This window comes from Nicotiana tabacum, chromosome 17 (genome assembly GCF_000715075.1).
Source record: "Nicotiana tabacum cultivar K326 chromosome 17, ASM71507v2, whole genome shotgun sequence".
Classification (NCBI taxonomy): domain Eukaryota; kingdom Viridiplantae; phylum Streptophyta; class Magnoliopsida; order Solanales; family Solanaceae; genus Nicotiana; species Nicotiana tabacum.
In genome coordinates, this window is record NC_134096.1 from 36,636,330 (window position 1) to 36,657,041 (window position 20,712).

Consider the following 20,712-nt stretch of genomic DNA (forward strand, 5'->3'; position numbering starts at 1 on the left):
CAGACTCCTATCGCACTTCCGGAGGAGTAGATAATCAATTTGAGTCTTGGCCAACGAACTCCGGAATATAACCAAGTGCTCTACCCTTTTCGGAAAACACGAGTTGGGAATCACCAAATCAAAGGCTTTAGCACAGTCCAACAACGAAGTACCTCCTCCGTTCCTAACTCCAAAGCCAAAGCCGCCATGCACGCCGTCATACCCCCCAGATGTCGCCCCAATGTGACCATTGAAGTCCCCTACTATGAATAACTTCTCGGTGAGCGGAATGCCACGTATCAACCCGACAAATTCTTCCCAGAAGCGCCTCTTAATCTCCTCGTTCAAACCCACTTGAGGCGCGTAAGCACTAATCACATTTAAAGTAGACCCTCCCATAACCAGCTTAATAGCCATCAACCTGTCGTTCACCCTCCTAACTTCTACCACTAACTCCCTAAGATCCCTGTCAACCAAATACTTATCTCATTCTTACCCCTCTCGCGTCCTGAGACCCACAATTTAAACCCATCAGCATCTCGACCCTTCGAACCCACCCATCTAGTCTCCTGGACACAAGCTATGTTGATCTTCCTCTTCTGGAGGATCTTCGCTAACTCTAAAGACTTCCCCGTCAAAGTTCGTATGTTCCAGGACCCCACTCTCAACCTAGAGATTTACTTGCCCCCTTTTTCCCCACCCCCACCCCCCACCCCCACCCGAGGACATGACGTAATTCCACCATCACTCACCCCAGCTACTATAATCTACGGAAAATTACGCTAGAACTGTCGCTAAAATAGACAAAGGATTAAACTAAAGGAGGCAAGTCTAAGTTCTAACACTTACAACTCTAACCACTAGAAATGCGTACAGATAAGACAAACAGACAAGCAAGAATTAAACTAGTGACTTAAATACTTTTACTCCAATATTGCTAATACACGTCTTCTTATTCCACATTCTATCTTATATTCCTACATAAAATAATTCAAAGATTCCTGCATCACTTTTCTTTATCAGGAATGTTCCTGCATGACTTAATGCAGGTTTTATTTACATTACCAATCAAATGTTGCATTAGTTATGCAGGAATTGGACTTTTCATACAGCCAACCAAACGCTGCCTAGTTACATTGGATTATTTTTCTAACCTCTCCAACCAAACACTGCATTATTTTAAGCAAGATTTATGTTGAGATTATTTTTCCTAACCCCTCCAACAAAAGTATCCCTGAAGTTATGAATATAGATGTTTTAGAAGAAAAAATAAATGTTGGAACTAACGAGGACAGGAAAGGAAAGTAAGAATATATGGAATACCATCACTATTATATGCAATTGCCATAATGGAGAGAGATGATTGGAGATGTTTCTAGGGAATTAGACTTTTTCATACGGCCAACCAAACGCTACCTAGTTACATTGGATTATTTTTCTAACCTCTCCAACCGAACACTGTATTATTTTAAGCAAGATTTATGTTGAGATTATTTTTCCTAATCTCTCCAACAAAAGAATCCCTGATGTTATGAAAATAGATTTTCTAGAAAAAAGAAATGTTGGAACCAACGAAGACATGAAAGGAAAGTAAGAATATATGGAATACCATCGCTATTATATGCAACTGCCATAATGGAGAGATGATTGGAGATGTTTCTAGGGAATTAGACTTTTCCATACGGCCAACCAAACGCTACCTAGTTACGTAGGATTATTTTTCTAACCTCTCCAACCGAACATTGTATTATTTTAAGCAAGATTTTATGTTGAGATGACTTTTCCTAATCCCTCCAACAAAAGGATACCTGAAGTTATGAAAATAGATGTTTTATAAGAAAAAACAAATCTTGGAACCAACGAAGACAGGAAAGGAAAGTAAAGAATATATAGTACCATCGCTATTATATGCAATTGCCATGATGGAGAGATGAATTGGAGATGTTTCTAAGGAAATTACACTCAACAACAACAAAAAAACCTAGTGTAATCTCACAAGTGGGGTATGGGGAGGGTAGTGTGTACATAGCCTTACCCCTACCTTGCGAAGATAGAGAGGTTGTTTCCGATAGACCTTCGGCTCTCTAAGGAAATTACACTCCAACTAAGAAATTGAAGACTTCAATGCCGGCAGTCTGTAGCTTTTTGGTGTCAAACAGAAGTTGTAAATACATGTAATGGTGGATTTTATTCGCTCCATACATTTTCTATTCTTATAAAAGGGCAAAAAATAAGTGTACTTGCAAGTATCCTGTGGATACTAAATGCACAGAGTTACTTACCTTATCGAAAAGAATTGTTAATTAGAGCTATCTTATAGGCAAGAATACTGCTAAATTGGAAAAAAGTGAGTGAAAAACAGACAAGTTGCACTGAGTATGTATCAGCCGGACAAAAGCAAAAGTATACAAACTCTTGCCTTCAGCAGAATTTGATGTGCTACAGTGCTTCAAGCTAGCAAAGAATAAACTAGACCACCCACTTAGTTTAGGAGTTTCAATAACAAATATGACCTTCATAAAAGTTTAAAAGTTCCACAATCCAATCTGCATAAGTTTACATCAACAAGATGTTTTTTTTTTCTTCCGCATAATAAACATTCTTCATCAGCATGGAAACAACAGATTTCTTTTTTTCGGTTTTTTTTTTGTGGGGGGGGGGAAGGAAATTCAAATCTTAATGTAAGACCTACTGGAAGAATGTAAAACAAATGGAAGTCAAGATACAGTAGAAATTCTCAAAAGCTAGATATGAAAATATGCTCAAAGGAAAGTAAGACGAGGGCTTCCAGGAAGAAAAGCTAAATTTCAAAAGCAGACTATGTGATTCTTTAATTCTAAAGAAAAAAGTACCTGGCACAAGGTTCACCGTATGACAGCAAGCGCATCTCACACTAGTTGCCCCACGTGGATGCATCAGCAAGGTGCGACAGCCTCCACATATCAACTGAGCCATTTCCATTCCTGCATAAAGGACGGAATTTAAGCAACACTGGAAGAACGGTAAAGTGTAAGCCGTAAGACATATATCGTGCAGCGAACAGGTGTCATCTGGGACTGTTCGCAATAAGATGATACATAGTTCCTCACCGTGATTATCAAATCAGTTCGTGATTATCAAATCAGTTTTTTCTCCTCGGGGAGGGATGCAATAAATTTTCAGGAGTGAAGAGAAACTGCTCTAAAGACTACTTCTGTTACCCAGGTATTGTGAACTGCTTGATTGATGGAAAAAAAAAAGAGAAGGAAAGCTCATTGGTCAAAATTTTAGCTACAACACTCTGTGTAAGTCTATCTCCAACCCTTGTGAGTAAGATCAATGTTTTAAAAGGCGTGGACGAGAGGCGAGGCGTTTTATCTAACACGGGGCGAGGCAAAATCCTTGAGGTGTAGGGCAAAGCCCCATTGGTATTTAATTTTTAATATTTTATAGATTAATTAAAACAATAACAACAAACTCAGTATAATCCCACAAGTGGGGTCTGGGGAGGGTAGATAGTACACAGACCTTACCCCTGCAGTGAATGTAGAGAGGTTGTTTCCAGTAGACCCTCGACACGAGGAAAAATGAGAAAAGAGCAGTAGCAAGAAGAAATAACGAGAACAAAATAAAAGAAAACAAGGCGAAAGAAACAACATGAAGATAGAAATTTACAATATTAGAATACAAGACTGCTACTAATAACACCGGAAATGTCCGAAAACCCGCACAACTACCTATTAACCTACAACCTTAATCCTCGACCACCACACCTTCCTATTAAGGATCATGTCCTCGGTCAGCTGAAGCAAAGTCATATCTTGCCTAATCACCTCTCCCCAATACTTTTTTGGCCTACCTCTACCCCTTCTAAGACCCCCTAAGGACAACCTCTCACACCTCCTTACCGGGACATCTGCACTTCTTCTCTTAACTATGCCCAAACCATCTAAGTCTCGCTTCCCGCATTTTGTCCTCCATGGGGGCCACTCCTACCTTGGCCCGAATATCCTCATTCTTAATCTTATCAATCCTGGTATGCCCGCTCATCCATCTCAACATCCTCATTTCTGCTACTTTCATTTTCTGGACATGAGAATTCTTAACTGGACAACACTCTGCCCCATACAACATATTAGGTCTCACTACTACTCTGTAGAACTTACCTTTAGGTTTAGGAGGCACATTCTTATCGCATAAGACACCGGATGCGAGCCTCCATTTCACCACCCCACACCAATACGATGTGTAACATCCTCGTCAATCTCTCCATTACCTTGGATTACAAACCTCAGGTACTTGAAACTATCTTTCTTGGGGATGATTTGTGTATCAAGCCTCACATCCGCGTCCGCTTCACTGGTCCCATCACTCAACTTACACTCCAAGTATTCTATTTTGGTCCTACTTAACTTAAAACCTTTAGGCTCTAGGGTTTGTCTCCAAACTTCCGATCTCGCGTTAACACCACTTCACGTCTCGTCAATTAGTAGAATGTCATTCGCGAATAACATACACCAGGGCACTTACCCTTGAATGTGACGCGTCAGTGTATCTAACGCCAAAGCAAATAAAAATGGACTAAGAGTTGACCCCTAGTGCAACCCCATCACAACTTGAAAGTGGTCCGAGTCCCTTCCCACTGTCCTCACCCGAGTTTAGCTCCTTCATAAATGTCCTTAATCACCTTAGTATACGCTACAGGAACACCTCTAGCCTCCAAAATCTCCATAGAACCTCCCTATTGACTTTGTCATAGGCTTTCTCTAGATCAATGAATACCATGTGCAAGTCATTCTTCCTCTCCCTATATTGTTCCACCAACCTCCTTACAAGGTGAATGGCTTCCGTAGTCGAACGACCCGTCATGAATCCAAACTGGTTTTCGGAAATAGACATACTCCTCCTCACCTATGCTTCCACTAACCTCTCCCAAACTTCCATAGTGTGGCTCAGCAGCTTGATACCCATATAGTTGTTGCAATTTTGGATATTACCTTTGTTCTTGTATAACGGAACCATCGTACTCCACCTCCATTCTTCAGGCATCTTCGTCGTCCTAAAATGATGTTAAATAACCTAGTGAGCCATTCCAAGCCTGCCTTACTCATTAAAATTGTAAAACGTTTAAGAAAATTATAAAATTAGTAGGAAAAAGTATATATATCTATAATAAACATGCTAATTTGTTCATGAACCATACGAAAGAATTTTTTTCTATACTTGAAAAAGTGAGACGAAAAGATGCATTACACATATAATTAACATGACTACCTTATAAGAAAACCTATAATTAACATGATTATGATAGAGTTATTAAAATAATATTCTAATTCTTAATAATTCAAAGAATAAAAATGATAATAATATAAAGTTATTTTTTAAAAACCTAAACTAGATAACAAATCACAAATACTTATTGTATAATATAATAGCCAGAATAGAGTCATCAAAATAACAGAGCGATTTCAAAAGAAATTCTAAATCCAAAAATTAACTTGAAAAGAATAAACTAAATAATGCAAAAAAAAAAAATGAACATGAAGCATAAAGAAAAAAAATGCAAACATGGAAACAGCGTAAGAATTGGAGGACAAAACTCTTTGCTTTGTAGTTTGCACTTTGCAAACAAAGGTTTAAAGTGTATTTGCTACTCAGTAGTAAACGACAAAGGGTAAAGATTATGAAATTGGGATAAACAATAAGAAAAAACCTTTGGCTTTTGAGATTTTTTAGTTTAAGAATTTACTATGAGTTAACTTTTGGATGTTTAAGTTAAAAAAAAAAATTATTAAGCAATTTTGGCTTAAATTTAGAAAGTTCTAAGGGCTTATGCCCCAAATGAACGCCCAATACATTAGGATTTACGCCTAGGCGAATGCCCCGAATGTAATGGCTTATGCCCCACGATACTTATGCCCCGCCAGTACGCCTCTGTCCGTTTTTGGTACGCCTCGCCCCAGGGCTCGCCCGAGGCTCGTCCAGAAAATGCCTTTTAAAACATTGAGCAAGATTATCTGGCACATGTGCTTGTGGGTTATGGGCTTCTAGCACGCTGCTTAATAGATTAATTGAAGTGCGCTCAACCAGCCCAGATGTCACCACCATAAAATTTATCAAAAAAAAACACTTACTCCAAACTTTATTTTAGAGTAGCACTTGTCAACATAAGTCTTGAAAAAGAAGCAGAGATCATAATGTTTAACAACCACATTCAATCTTTGTTTTTAATAATGCACAATAAAATAATTTTCCTTTCTTGCATCACTTCATTTATCTCACAGACATTTTCTGATCACTTTCTAAATATCCAAATTTAGCCAAGAGAAAGCATGCTCCCACATAAAAGTAAAATGGAAAGAACATAATGAAAAATACATTTGCTGGACCAAAAAGGAAAAGCTACAATAAGGGGGGAAAATAAATTATTACAACTTTCCCTCAAATCCTATAGATCCCAATTCTTCTTGCTTACTGAGGTCTCTAAAAGAATCACCAGAAAATTGAAACTGCAATATCAACCTAAACCAAACCAAACCCATGGATGAATTCACCTAGCCAACCAAAATAAAACCAAACCCCAGGATTAATAATTTTCAATTTTTGGATCGTTTCACAGATGCGCACCGATGGAATCAATGTGTCCAAAGTTAGAGGCTCATAAACTGCCTTTCATGCCCACCAATGCAATTTGTAGCTTCTAGTTAATGGATGGAAACTACAAAAGCAAGATGAGGCAATATGTCGTAATGTGTTGTGGAACTTCATGTTGTTTGCTTGTACTATTAAACATTGGATGCTAGTAATCTTGTTGATTTTATGGCATGATGATGATTTGATAGTTGATAGTAGCTAATGGTATGAAGTCGATTTCCTATATCATTTATTTTTCTCTGCTTTAGATTGTACCTTATCAATAAAAGATTGTATCATTTAGTTTTCTAGTCTTCTAAATGCTATGTTTTAAAATCCATGCTTTTTTTTCCTCTTTTATTTATTTATTTTATTTTTATTTTTTATTTGGGGGGGGGGGGGGGGTTCTTCTCAAAATAAGCATAAATCGTTTTTAGAAAATAAACAGTTTGGATCATCGATCCGGAAAAATGAACAGGAAGAAACAACATCTCATTGGAAATGACTGAAGCTTTGAACCGTGTTCAAATGGAATAGGGTAGAATATAAATTCTCTATCTGAAAATGGCGGTAGAAATGCTGTGATACACTAACGTAATTAGAACCTTAAGTCTACTCACCTTTTCTCGAAAAAAAAAAGGGAATTAGCGCCTAGAGTTGTTTCACAGTCAATAATTTTCATAGAAGTAATAAAGAATGTACATGGATGAAATTTGAGGCATGGTTCGTTGAACTGGTTTAAATGTAGGCATTCTGTCTTTCTCAAAAGCTGCTGGTCAAAACAATATGACTAACATCTTTAGGGGCAAAGCATTTCTAACTTCATACTTGTCTTTAGAGTCAAATTATTATAGAAGTCCTAAAATATTTAGCATTATAAAAGCTATAGAATATTTAGCATTTGTTTGGCTAAAAATCCATCATAAGCTTCTTTTAGTTACAAGATACAAGAAAATGATATTCTGCAAGTTCCAAAGATGTACTAGCACAATTGCCAAAAGCTGAAACAAAGAACATAACCAAAGGAGCATGCTTAACTCAGGACAATCTCATCAGGTGCCTTTGCAACTGAAAGACAATTAGTCACATGTTTCTTCATTGCCGAGTTGCAACAAGTATATGGGACATGTTTTTGTCACTTTTTGGACTGCACTGGATTATGCCATGCAATGTCAGGGAGGCTTTCTTGAGTTGGAATGCCTGGAGAGTTGGGAAGTCCATCAAAAAGATATGGTCTATGATTCCTGCTTGTATTTTGTGGTGTATATGGACAGAAAGGAATCAAAGATGTTTTGATGGCATTTCAACTGCCAACCATGCACTCAAGGCCAAATGTTTAGTTAATCTTTTTAGCTAGGTTAATTCTACCCTATAACCCTGAGTCTTATTTGGAATTTATCAGCGCCTTAGCATTACAATAGCTTTTTTGTCATCGGGCTGATAATTCCCTTTCTTACCTATGCATCCTCTGGATGCTTCTTGTTAATGACATCCAACTTATTTCATCAAAAAAAAAAAAAAACATAACCAAGCTAACATCAAAAACCAAAAAGGTTTACACCAACATCATCAGTCAAGAATAAAAACACCTAGAGTTACCTCTTGCGCAGATCAGAAAAAACTAGCTTTTCCAATTATCTCTTGATTTACTTCTCCCGTCAATACTTACCACTGCTCTTAAGAGCCCAAAATTCATACCCCAGTCTCCAATGCAGAGCCTTTGTAGGTAATATGTTTTGCTATCAATTGATTTCCCAGCTCTTATGCAAATATGTTAGCAAAACTTTTGTGTTCCACTCACTTTCCCTAGAAAGAAGTTTTAACACTTGACAAACACTTTCATACTTTTTGTTAGATTCTCCTGCCCCCAGGGCTTTGGTTCAGTGATAATGACACACTTGGAATGAATGGATATGGAGCACGTCACGAGTTCGGCCTCACTCTAACCGCAGTTTTGACCTCCAATCGAACTATGAATACGATTAGATAGGCTGTTATGGGATGGGAAGTTGGTCGGGCCTGCATTTTCGATCAATTTTCAGCCACTCAATGCCGTTATAGGTGCAAGTTGTAAAGAGTCTTCAGCCGAGTCAAGCTCTAGGGTCATTTCATTCTTGTAATGGAAAGACTGCACACAAGACCACACAAGTCGCTCCCTTGCCTCGTCGACAAAGAGTCTAGTAGTTAAGTGGGAGCAGAGCAGAGGGGCAAATCATACACCCCAAAGCACTGAACCTGTGGACTAACTGAGGTTGGGCCAGCAAACTCACCAGAGATTTCTCGATTATAAGAAATCCACTTAGATTCTCTTAAAACACTAGCAAAGCTAATCGTCTAAATTCCATTCAATTAAGTCAATAAGCTTTGATTGGAACAAGATGTTGGTCCCTTCTTCACATTAGAACCCATGATGTGGACCTTATCCCGAAGGAAAGAGTAGCCGAGTGGTGCTGACTGTAAATCTATTGAAGCTTCTTTACATAAGTTCAAATTCTTCTTCTTCCACTTGTTTGATGTAGAACTCAAGAAAGAGAAAAGATGCATTTGTCAGCTCCATTATCCTTTATCAGACACTGTCGGGAAATAAGTGTTTAACCAAGGGGTCTAGCTCAATTCTTTAGCTTATGCACTTTTCTTTATGTTTGAAAATGACTATCAGATTTCTTAGCATATTAGATTTCTTGCTTTCGGGTTAGTATTTATTAAGCAAGTTACTTCTTGCACTTTGGGACCAAATTTGTGATGGAACAACTTTCCTATCTTACAAAAGCAAAATTTTAGTTGATCACTACTACCATATGTCTACAGCTGATCACTAATCCATTTCAACTAGAAGCTCGATATATCGTATCTAAAAAACACTTGTAAGGACGAGTTTTATGTCGTAATAAAGTCCATATTTATTTCCTCTTAGAAAAACCATAATGAAATTAAGTTCCAAGTCCTTAAATATTTTGACTACCATTCTGCTGGAATAGGCATTATCTTGAACTCGTAACAGGCTCTCTTCTTTTTTCTTTTCTTTTTTTTTTGGTGGTGGGAGGGGGGGAAAGAGGAGGGGATTCCACTACCAACTTAATCTATGTGCAGTCGCGCGTGTCAGCTCCCAATAGAGCAGTTAACCAAATTCCAAAAGATGAACTTATAGTTTCAAGATATTACCATTTCTTCTTCTATTACTATTTCTTCTTCTTTTCCCTTTTATTCACCAGTGGCTAGACAGAAATAGTATCAAAGAAGTGCCAAATAAACTGGTGATGCATGTTCTTATCACACAGCACTGATAGTAGAGCAAGAAAAGACAGATACCAGGAGGTGGGACAGGGGTGAGGGCATTGCACACTGCACAGCAGACATTAGTAGCTCCTCTCGGATAAAGAAGAATTGTCCTACACCCACTGCACACCAACTGACTCTGCATAGCTGCACCATTACCAAAATCAAAAACCAAATATGCATACCAATCCTACACCATAAAACTAATGTTTTGACTCTAAGTTTTACAAAAATCAAAACAAAATTCATGGACAGAACAGATCAAATATGTAACATTTTTTAATTACTTCTCTTCAACCTATACCTAATATATCAAGCACTGTCCTCATATTGAATCAACAATTCTTCAATACTTTGGTCTTCAAAGAATAATACTCCCTTTGTCCCACTTTATGTTATGCACTTTCCTTTGTAGTCTGAATGTACATGTCTATACTTATGAACAATTTAACTTTAAACTTCCCAATTTATACTTAATGAGATGATTATTTTATAGCTAAACAAATATTTATAACTTATCTTACATCACAGGTTCAAAATATTTTTTTTTCTTTATTAAACTTAGTGCCTAGTCAAAGAACATCTCATAAAATGGAAAATGGGACGTAGGAAGTACAAAGTCCAATCTAGACAATTCGTCATGCTAAGATTATCAAAACACCTAACGCATAACCATATTTTATCAACAAAACAGTGTATAAGCTTATCTATAAATCAAATCTATCCCAATTTCAATATCCAAATTCATAAGAAACTGATTTTCAAATATCCAAACAGATGATAAAACCAGAAATTTAAGAAAAGCAATTGCTTACCAGTAGAAGAAACCAGAAAGCTAGGGCCAAACAGATTTGGTAATATATTCCACACAAATTTACAGCAAAATTGGCAATAAGGGGATTCCCAATTTTCTGGAAATGTGAATAAAAAAATTGAAAGCGAATTTATAGATTATCCAGAGTTTGGATTTGGTAATCTTATCGGAATTTCCCTTTTTTATTCTTACTACATCTTCTTCTCCGTTTAATATTGACAAAAGAATGTTGTTGTTTTTTTACTTTTATGAGTTTTCAACGGAGGAGAGAGAGTAAATTCGTGTAGAATTGGAAAGTTCTTTTAATTTAATCCGAACGCGTAAAATTGATTTTTCTTTTCGAAGCAAAGAACTTTCCTGATACGACCCGGGTCGCCCAGTTGCTTGATTAGTTATGGGTCAACAAGTTCTTTGCTCGTTATTAGGTGTCCCATCTTGGGTGGTCACTTTTTGGGACCGCTAGGGGAAACTTTCGGAAATTATTATTATTTGGCGGCTTATTGCTGGCGTGGCTATAATTTAGCTAATTATATTTCGAAACTACTAATTATTTGACATGTGATTTACAGTATATTCAATTCAGATGTATTCGTTCTTATATATTTTACATTGTATTCAATTTTAACTTTATTGAATTCAGTTGTATTCAAACAACAAAAAATCAAGAAATGAGGTGTATACCGCTCAATTCAATTCAATTCGTCTGTATATGTTGTATTCAAATTCGGCTATATTCATTCTTCACTATTTTACATTGTATTCAATTTCACTGTATGTAATTCGATTGTATTCAAATAATAAAAAATCACAAAAACATTGATATTCAACTGTATTCAATTCACTATATTCATTCGTAGCTGCTTCTACACTGTATTTAATTTACTGTATTTAATTCGGATGTACTCAGACAACAAAAATTCAAAAACAATACAGGGATCTGCCATAAAAAAATAACCTTCGGAATACATTAAAAAAATTATTTGCATTAAAAAATACATAAAACACTCAAATTTGAGTGTATTTGTACAGAATACAATGTATTTGTATCATTATATGTGATTCAATAGCAAATAAGAGAAGAAAGTTCACTGGAGAAAAGGACGAATAGTGGACAAGAAACAAAGCGTAGCAGGGCAAGTAAGAGGATGAGGAGGAAATATAGAAGTAGTTATGGTTCTGGTTACATTACCGGTGATGAGATTTCTGGCTCTGTGGGATACGAATCTCTGCATTGTAAAATCTAGTCACGATTATAAAGAAGAAAACAGGGCAAGGATTAGAGGGTCAAGATTCAAAAAGCAAGTGTGTCTCACTTGTTGCCCACGTCTCGAATAAGACAATTCCAATGTGTTATTTCTAGCAAATCACCACCCTCCTTCGTCTCCACACATCACCACTCTCCGTCGTATCCGCAAATGACAACCATCGAATCAGGCCCATCACCACGCACTATCAGATGTGAAATCACGAAGTCGCCACCCACTTCCTGGATCTGGATCTAAAGTCGCGAGATCTGGACAGCGGCCTTGCCGAGAGAGGGAAAATGGAGAGAGAGTTGATAGAGAAAAGAAAGGGTTGAGGGAAAGGTTGAGGGATCACTTGTATATATTTGTACTTTGCTATAAAATATAAAAAGTGGTTATAAATAATAATATTTTAAAGTATTTTGGTTTATAATAAATAGGGTGCATTGTTTAGATATAACATGTAAAATTTTCTATTTTAAATTGTAATAACAAATTAGCCATTGATACGATTAAATTGACGTGTTTGCCTCTAACTAAAATATGGAACAAAACTCCAGTAATCGATACTGGAGTTCGAATTGAACATTTCCTAAGACAAAATACAAATTCCACGAACAATTCTTGATTTTTTAACTCTTACTAGTGCAGAATTCAAGAAAATTCAGTAATAATTCATGATTTTTGAATTACGTTATACTTCAGCAATTTTTAACCTATAACAGCTTGTTTGGATGGTTGTTATCTATTGTATTATATCGCGTTGGTACTTTAAATACAATATTTATTTTGATCGTTACTTAAATTTTATTGTATTATATCGTTAAATACACCGTTATGTAACGACAAAAAGTGTCACTTTGTGTAACTACGGATTTGATGTGATGGCGTTGTTACCTTACTTTTTTCTCTCATCTTACCCTTTCTTATTATTAAATAATTTTATTTTGTCCTTTATCCTACTTTCTTATATAATAATTCTACTATGTGTCCTATTTTTTCTTCGTAATGTGGCAAATTATTGCTGGTGCGTGACATCATGAAATGATGACAAACGATACAATCTATCTAAACGTTATATTCTACAAACAATACAATACAATGCATTACAATACAATACGATTACATTATGAAACGACATGTAACAACAATCCAAACAAGCTGTAAATAAAAATTTAGGAAAAATTATTGGTTTTCGAACCTTTACTGCTGCAAAATCCAATAAAATTCAAGATCAGTTCATGGTTGTTTAATTCACATTGTATTTCAGCAAGTTTTAACCTTTAAATACAAAATTCAGGAAAATTACTGGTATTCTAACCTTTACTAGTGCAAAATTTAGAAAAATTCATGGAGCGATTCATGATTTTTGAATTCACATTATACTTCTAGATTTGTAACCTTCAAATACAAAATCCATAAAAAATATTACTAATTTTTGAACCTTTACTAGTGTAAAATTCATGAACAATTCCTAATTTTTTAATTCACATTATACTTCAACAATTGAGAGCTACTACTTTAGGACGTTCAAACTCCAGGAACAATTCTTAGATTTTAAACTTACAAATATTCAAAGTTCAGTAGTTGTTCCTAGAGTTGTTCCGTATTTTTAGATAGGGGTATTTTTGTACAGACTTGTATTTTCGTATTAATAATGTCACGAGCCAAAATCCCAACTAATCGGTGCCTAACATCCACTTGCTAGGCAAGCCGACATTAGTTAAAGAATTAACCGGTTCAACCATTTTAAAAGCATAATATTAATAATAAAAAGTTGAAGTACTATGAAATACATGAAATAATTTCATAAGTAACGTTGTCAATACTAATCCCAAAAATTTGGAGTCACGAGTACATGAGCGACTAGAATACTACAAATATAGTCTGAAATAAAATACAATTGTTTGAAATAAGATAAACGGTCACGTCCCGACCTTGGGGAGCGCGAGTTGTGCCTAACCGAGATACCAGTGAAGCATGCCTACTTGATGTCTTCTACCCAACCTTACCCATGAATAATTTAAGAATCAATGACAAGAGATAGACGTGAGAGGATAAAATATAAAGTACCAAGTTTCATTACTTGTAGGGGCTTCATTGATATTTACCAAAAGATTACAAGTTCATGCATATGGCATGGAGTCTGATTCCCGCCCGCCCCATCGGCTAAGCTATCTCACCCAATTCATGAGGGTTGACACAACAACACAATACTACCATGTGGACGGCATGGCATCCGATCTCCGCCCGATCGTCTAAGTCGTCTCACCACAATGTTGTGTGGGTCGACATGGTTCTCGCTAGCTATCAACTCATCCCAATCAAGGGGAACAATCTCAATATAATATAACGGGGATTCACCCCTCAATCACTCCTACACCGACACGTGTAGTTCCGGGCTTGAGCAATTATAACCCAGCCTTCCTCGGTAACCTAACGATACTCCCAAAAACATTTATCATATAAAAGAATCATATTTGTTTCATAGCCTTTCATATTTCCTTTCATATCATTGGCACTCTTGGCCACACATGTAAATCATTATTCTTGGCCCGATGACCGTATTTGACATTTCATACTCTAATTTCTTTACTTGCCACGAATTATTATAAAACATTTAAATACATTTGAAATATTGGGAAATTTACAGCTTCAACTCATAAGTATGCAAGAGCTCAAACACATTGGAACTAAGTTCAAGGAAAAGCATAGTGATTTGCATTTTGAAACATGAATTTAAAATCATAAGCCTTTGGATAAACTAACCATAGAAGTAGATTTGGAATGATGGAAATAGGAACTTTATCAAACCATAATCAAAATTTACAAGAAATCTGTGAAATTCGATTCTATGGAAGAAGTTTAGCCAACATACCTCGATTGAGCTTTTCCTTAGAATTACTACAACGTTTCTCCTACTCTTAGTAACTTCAATATATAGTAACATCACCAAATTTAACAATAATTAGGAAGGTGCCCATAGGTTTAGCTCATTTAGGCATTTCTGCAACCATCAATTATACAAAATCGACTACAAAGTTCTATGATGGAAATCCTTCATCCCACAACCAATCCCCAAGTTAATAATTCACCCACATTAGTTCAACAACTTTCATACCACCATCATTGGTACATGCATGCACAAATGACTAACTCCTGACCCAAGAATCATGCCTCCCACTCCTCACATTCAACCCCAAATTCGAAATTGAGAGCTGGGGGAAGACCTTACCTCTTTGTAGAAGACCTTGCAAGCTTTCCTTATTGAATTTCCAAGGCTTGAGCAAGAAATTGAAGTGTGGAGATGTTAGTGCTTCTCCTTCTCTCTCTCTCTCTCTCTCTCTCTCTCTCTCTAAAATATCAAACTTTTGCTTCAAAACGACACCCTTATGTCTTTTTATTAGAATAGGGTCGGGTAAAATTTCCCAATTTTCCAACCTTTGTGCCGGTTCTACGATCGCAGATTAGACTGCGAAATAGGTATGCGGCCGTGAAGTGGACCGCGAAATAGTTTTCCAAAATTGGTCTGGCCTAATCAAATATGCGGTCGATTTTGCGATCCGTGGATCAATTTTGTGGTCACATATTGGACCGCAGAATCTCCTCCCAAAAGTTTCCCTTGCTGAAATGCGATGGATGTGCGACCTGCGAACAGTTATACGGTTGCATATTGGACCACAAAATGACCTCCAAAATTAAGCTTTTTCTTGTTCAATCTGCGACGGTTATGCGGCCAGCGAAACAGATCTACGGCCGCGAAATGGATCGCAGAGTTGCCATTTTTCTGCAAAATTTCCACCAACTCCACAATGTTTTGCACAACCCAAAAAGTCTTCAAAACACATTATCCCACCTCACCACCACAAAACCTCAAATTCTTGGCAAAATTTGATGGGACCTTACATAAACAGTAAAATAAGATAAGGAAGGGGACTTTAGGGACTACGAATGACGTGCAGCTCTACCCCAAGTCTCCTGGATAGATCTGATCCGAGAAATCTCCTTTATGCGCTGCTAGGACCAATACCGAAATCTGCACAAGAAGTGCAGAAGTGTAGTATTAGTAAAACTGACCTCATGTACTCCATAAGTGCTGAGTCTAACCTCGACGAAGTAGTGACGAGGCTATGACAATACACTCACTATAAACCTATACGAATAATAAATATAAGGCAATAGAAATATAGAGAAAAAGAATAAACTCATAAGAACAGGACCCAAAGGTCAACTAACAGAGGGACCTAGAATAACATCATCTCATAACCTCACACCACAGTACAAAAATAGAACACCACAACTACAAACAATTACAAAACATCATACCCCGTTGTGGCACGCAACTCGATTCCAATATCATTTCAATATATGTTGTTGTTGCACCCTATTTTGCACTAGTCAAAACAAGATTCAACTTGTGATTTCTCAGTTGTTGATGAAAGAAAGTCGCCACCTAATATTTAAAGGCATACTAGGGTACCTATTTAATTACTAAAGGTTATATTCTTTATTGGTCTGCTAACCGGTGAGATTATGGGTAAGGGTTCTTGTTCTTCTAAGGGAAAGGTGTTAGGCACCCCTTAAAATCTACCTGAGGTAGCTCTATAAGACTTAGACTAAATTTAAGACTAATTGTTTGTACTAAACTTTAACTAGTGTTCAAAGAGTGTAGCTTACCATATATTAGGGCATAATATCTATAAGGGAAGAGTATGGTTTAAAGAAGAGGGATTTAAAGAAAAGCCTTTAGGAAATTAGTGTGTGTATATATATATATATATATATATATATATATATATATATATATACATATATATATATATACATGAAAAAAAGAACTTTGAAAGATGGAACGTTTGTTATGAAAGTATTCAAAGAAGCTAAGTTAATGCATTTGTTTCCTAAAGCATATATTATTCTAATATGGTGAAAGTATTGTGAAAGTGATCCTAAGATGTACCTTGGTTTCAAATGAAAAACTTATTTGAAAGCCTTTGTTTTTGGGACAACAATACTTTAATCTTATCAAAATGGTTGATCCCTTTTAGAAAATTTAAACTAGCGACGATTCTGATTTTCCTTTTTGAAAGAGAGATTGTTGCCTTTGCTATCAAAAATCTTTAAAGAAAAAGGTTAGCAAGACATAATGAATTGATAACAAGCTCTCGATTAGTGGTTATAGAATTAATTGCTAACTAATGCCTCTTTTAATCCTAGATTATTTAAATATTGCCTAAGTTATTTTATGCGAGTTAAAGGATAAAATAAAGCATCCAATCCAATATATAATTGTCATATACATATGAGATTAAGCATTAGGAAATATAGCAAAGAACAACGACATAGTGCAACTGAAGAATAATGAAAACAATAAATAAAGAAGCGAAAGGAAAGAAGTGACTCTGGGAGGTTTGGGCCTCAAAGAGGCAGGCCCAGCAGTAACAGAGACGAGCAACGAGCGACATCTAAATCTAAACCTTCTGAGACATAGCAAGGCTGGACTTGGGCCTGAGTTCTTAAAGAACTCAGCAGGCCCAAATCATTGTACATGTTTAAAAAAGAAAAGAAAAGAGAAAGTCATTAGAATAACAGTACTATATACATATTCATATGAAATTTGTAAGCAAATAATAAAAGTAAAGATCATTGGCAGTATTTAAATACGAAGCAAAGTCATACTAATGTGGAGGTTATGCCTAGTAAATGATCTACATTGAACACCTTTCGTTGTCATTAAACACCAAACCCAAAGAGATTAATAAGTGTCAATGGATTAAAAGCTAAGGAGAGAATTCTACTCAAAGCCGATGCCCCATTTGAATCCCCCGACACTTTAAAGTTCCCAAAGGTATCAAGGCCCAGGGCAATGCTTGTGCTGGGGAAAGAAGCCCAACCTAGAGTTAAACTCCACTGCCAAATACCTTTAACCACTAACGACTAATTCTTCTCTATAGGTTTAAATGCTAATGAGGCCCTTTCAATGCAAACCAACCACTATGACATTTCCTACCACAAAAGCATACTCCTTCTTAACAGAATAACTTAGGAAAAACTTATAGAGACATCATGACTATACTTCGGTATTAAGCGAGTGAAACACATATTGAATAGGTTTAAAAGTCATGTTCTAAGCACATATGGAGGCAGGAAACATTTGTACTATTGTTGCTAAAGAACCAAACAACTGGAGTCATATGACTTATAGATAAATAAGGCATATAGTCTTAGAGTTGTAACAACAAATGCTATTGTCTTAATGGATTAATCATATGTTAGTTCAACATTAGATGTGAGCATACACATGAATGAATAACACCACTTGAATCCTTTGGAATTCTCAGTAAAGGTTCAGACAATGATATGGGCAAGTTACTGTACACAATTAAGTAATAGCAAAAGGGTTCTCCTATACCAAATTTAATCCATAATAACAAGGGAAAGGAAGGGTTGAGTATAGTTTCAAAACATTGTTCAGAATATGAAGTCACGAGAGATAAACAAAGGTTCATACCAGACTCCTACACATACAGAGATTTCATGTCACGACCCAAACTCTCCCTCCGTGAATCGTCGTGACGGCACCTAGTCTCTACGACTAGGTAAGCCTACAGCTTGCGGAAAAGAATTAAAACAAAAATATGAAAATTAACAACTAACAGTAACATATATTTTAAATAAGCAATTGAGGTGCCGCTCGGCATATACAATAATCAACTCTCGAAATATACAAAACACTCCCAAAACCTGGAACACCGTAAGTCACAAGCGTCTACGAAGTTCTAACTGTTCTATACATCAGTGGCTATAGAAATAAGAGAAGAATCAACATAGGGGGATAGAGGGGGACTCCGAGGATCTGCGAGCGCGGGTAGATGTACCTTGAATTTCTCCAAAAACAGCAGCGACTGCAACTAAGGACAAGGCTGGTAAAAGGAACCTGGATCTGCACACAAAAAATATGTGCAGGAAAGGGCGAGAGTACATCACAGCGGTATCCAGTAAGTGCCAAGCCTAACCTCGACCGAGTAGTGACGAGGTCAGGTCAAGGCCCTACTGGTATATATATAGTAAATAAGCAGGAGAGTATAACAATATAATAAGAGACTGGAATTTAAACAACGAGAACATAGCAAAGTAGCACGCAGAACACAAGGATAAACAGTAGGGGATCTCCCGAGATACAGTCTCGTAGTCCCAAAAAATAAAGGTGCAAGGAAATCTCCCGAGGTACCGCCTCGTAATCTCAAAAGTAAATATGCAGGGAGAACTCTCGAGGAACCGCCTCGTAGTCTCAAAAGTAAATTTGCAGGGAGAACTTCTGAGGAACCGCCTCGTAGTCTCAAAAGTAAATATGCAGAGGGATCTCTCGGGATACCGTCCCGTAGTCCCAAAGTAAATACGCAGCTCAAACAAATGAATATAACAATTACAACACGAAATCTATAATTTAGATTAAGTACAAGTCAAGAAAGAAGCATGATTCTTCTAAACATGCTGCAAAGAGTTGAAATAGGCAATTAGGACACGTAGGCATGCTATTCTAGGCTAACAGGATAACTACACATGCTAGTATACTCAGATAAGCTGAAAATAGGCTATCACTCGGTAAAAATCAGGTTTTTCCACAAATAGCTAGTGCACGCACTCGTCACCTCGCATACACGACACTCACATATCATAACAATACCAAATCCTAAGGGGATCCCCCCCCCCCAAAGTTAGGCAAGACACTTACCGCAAACCAAGCTCAATCAATCCGTAACAATGCTCTTTCCACGAAAATCCGACTCCGAATGGCCCAAATCTAGCCAAAATCAATTACATACCATAAATACAACTATAAGAAATTAATCTAATTAATGAAATCAAAGCTAAGGCAAGAAATTAGAAAATCGCCCCAAAAGGTCTCCCCGGGCCCACGTCTCGGAATCGGGTAAAAATTACAAAATATGAACACCCATTCACTCACGAGTTCACTCGTACCAAAATTACTCAAATCCAATACCAAAAATCTTGATCAAAATCCCAAAATTCGGCCTAAGAACTTTTCTCAAATTTTTCCCAATTTTCCAACCTAAATCACTAATTAAATGATGAAATTAAAGACAATAATCATGGGAACTAACCAAAACTAGGTAAGAATCACTTACCCCAAACACCCACGTGAAAATCCCTCCAAAAATCGCCTAAATCCGAGCTCTCAAGTCCAAATAGTGAAAATTGACATAAACCCTCGATTTGAACCTTTAAATTTGCCCATTGATTTCTTAATCGCAATCGCGAAAATAGCCTCGCGATCGTGAAGAACAACTTTGCTGCCCTAGGATTTAACCCTACGCGAACACGAAAATCTCCACGCGAACGCGGTTCACTAGCTCTCATGCTTACGCGATCGCGAACAACCCCACACGTTCGCGAAGAATAACACTTAAATTCCACTGTTGATTTACTTCCTCTTCGCGAACGCGGCCTAGCCCAAGCGTTCGCGATGAACAACCTGACTAACCTACGCGATCGCATCCTCAAATTCGCGGACACGAAGAAAAACTTTAGCTGGCCTCTTAGATTACCTTACGCGATCGCGAGACCTCCCTCGCAAACTCGATGAAGAAAAAGTCTGCAACAAAATACCAGAAAATATGCTATCTTCCTTAAGTCCAAAATGGTCCGTTGAGCATCTGAAACACACCCGAGGCCCCCGAGACCTCAATCAAATATACCAATCAATCCCAAAATACCATACGAACTTAGTCAAGCCTTCAAACCACCTCAAACAATGCTAAAATC

At 36.9% G+C, this 20,712-nt stretch overlaps 1 protein-coding gene across 1 annotated transcript in view; it reads right to left on the minus strand.

The window, feature by feature from the left end:
• The window catches only part of LOC107825065 (protein LOL2), a 32,679-nt gene extending 21,717 nt beyond the window's left edge, over nucleotides 1–10,962 (minus strand). The window contains exons 1-3 of the mRNA XM_075234197.1: nucleotides 10,683–10,962; nucleotides 9,901–10,014; nucleotides 2,832–2,942 (exon numbers count right to left, since the gene is read on the minus strand). Of these exons, the coding sequence (XP_075090298.1) occupies nucleotides 2,832–2,942; nucleotides 9,901–10,012 (223 nt within the window). The 5' untranslated portion in view covers nucleotides 10,013–10,014; nucleotides 10,683–10,962. The remainder of the gene's footprint in view (nucleotides 1–2,831; nucleotides 2,943–9,900; nucleotides 10,015–10,682) is intronic.
• Nucleotides 10,963–20,712: the final 9,750 nt, after the last annotated feature.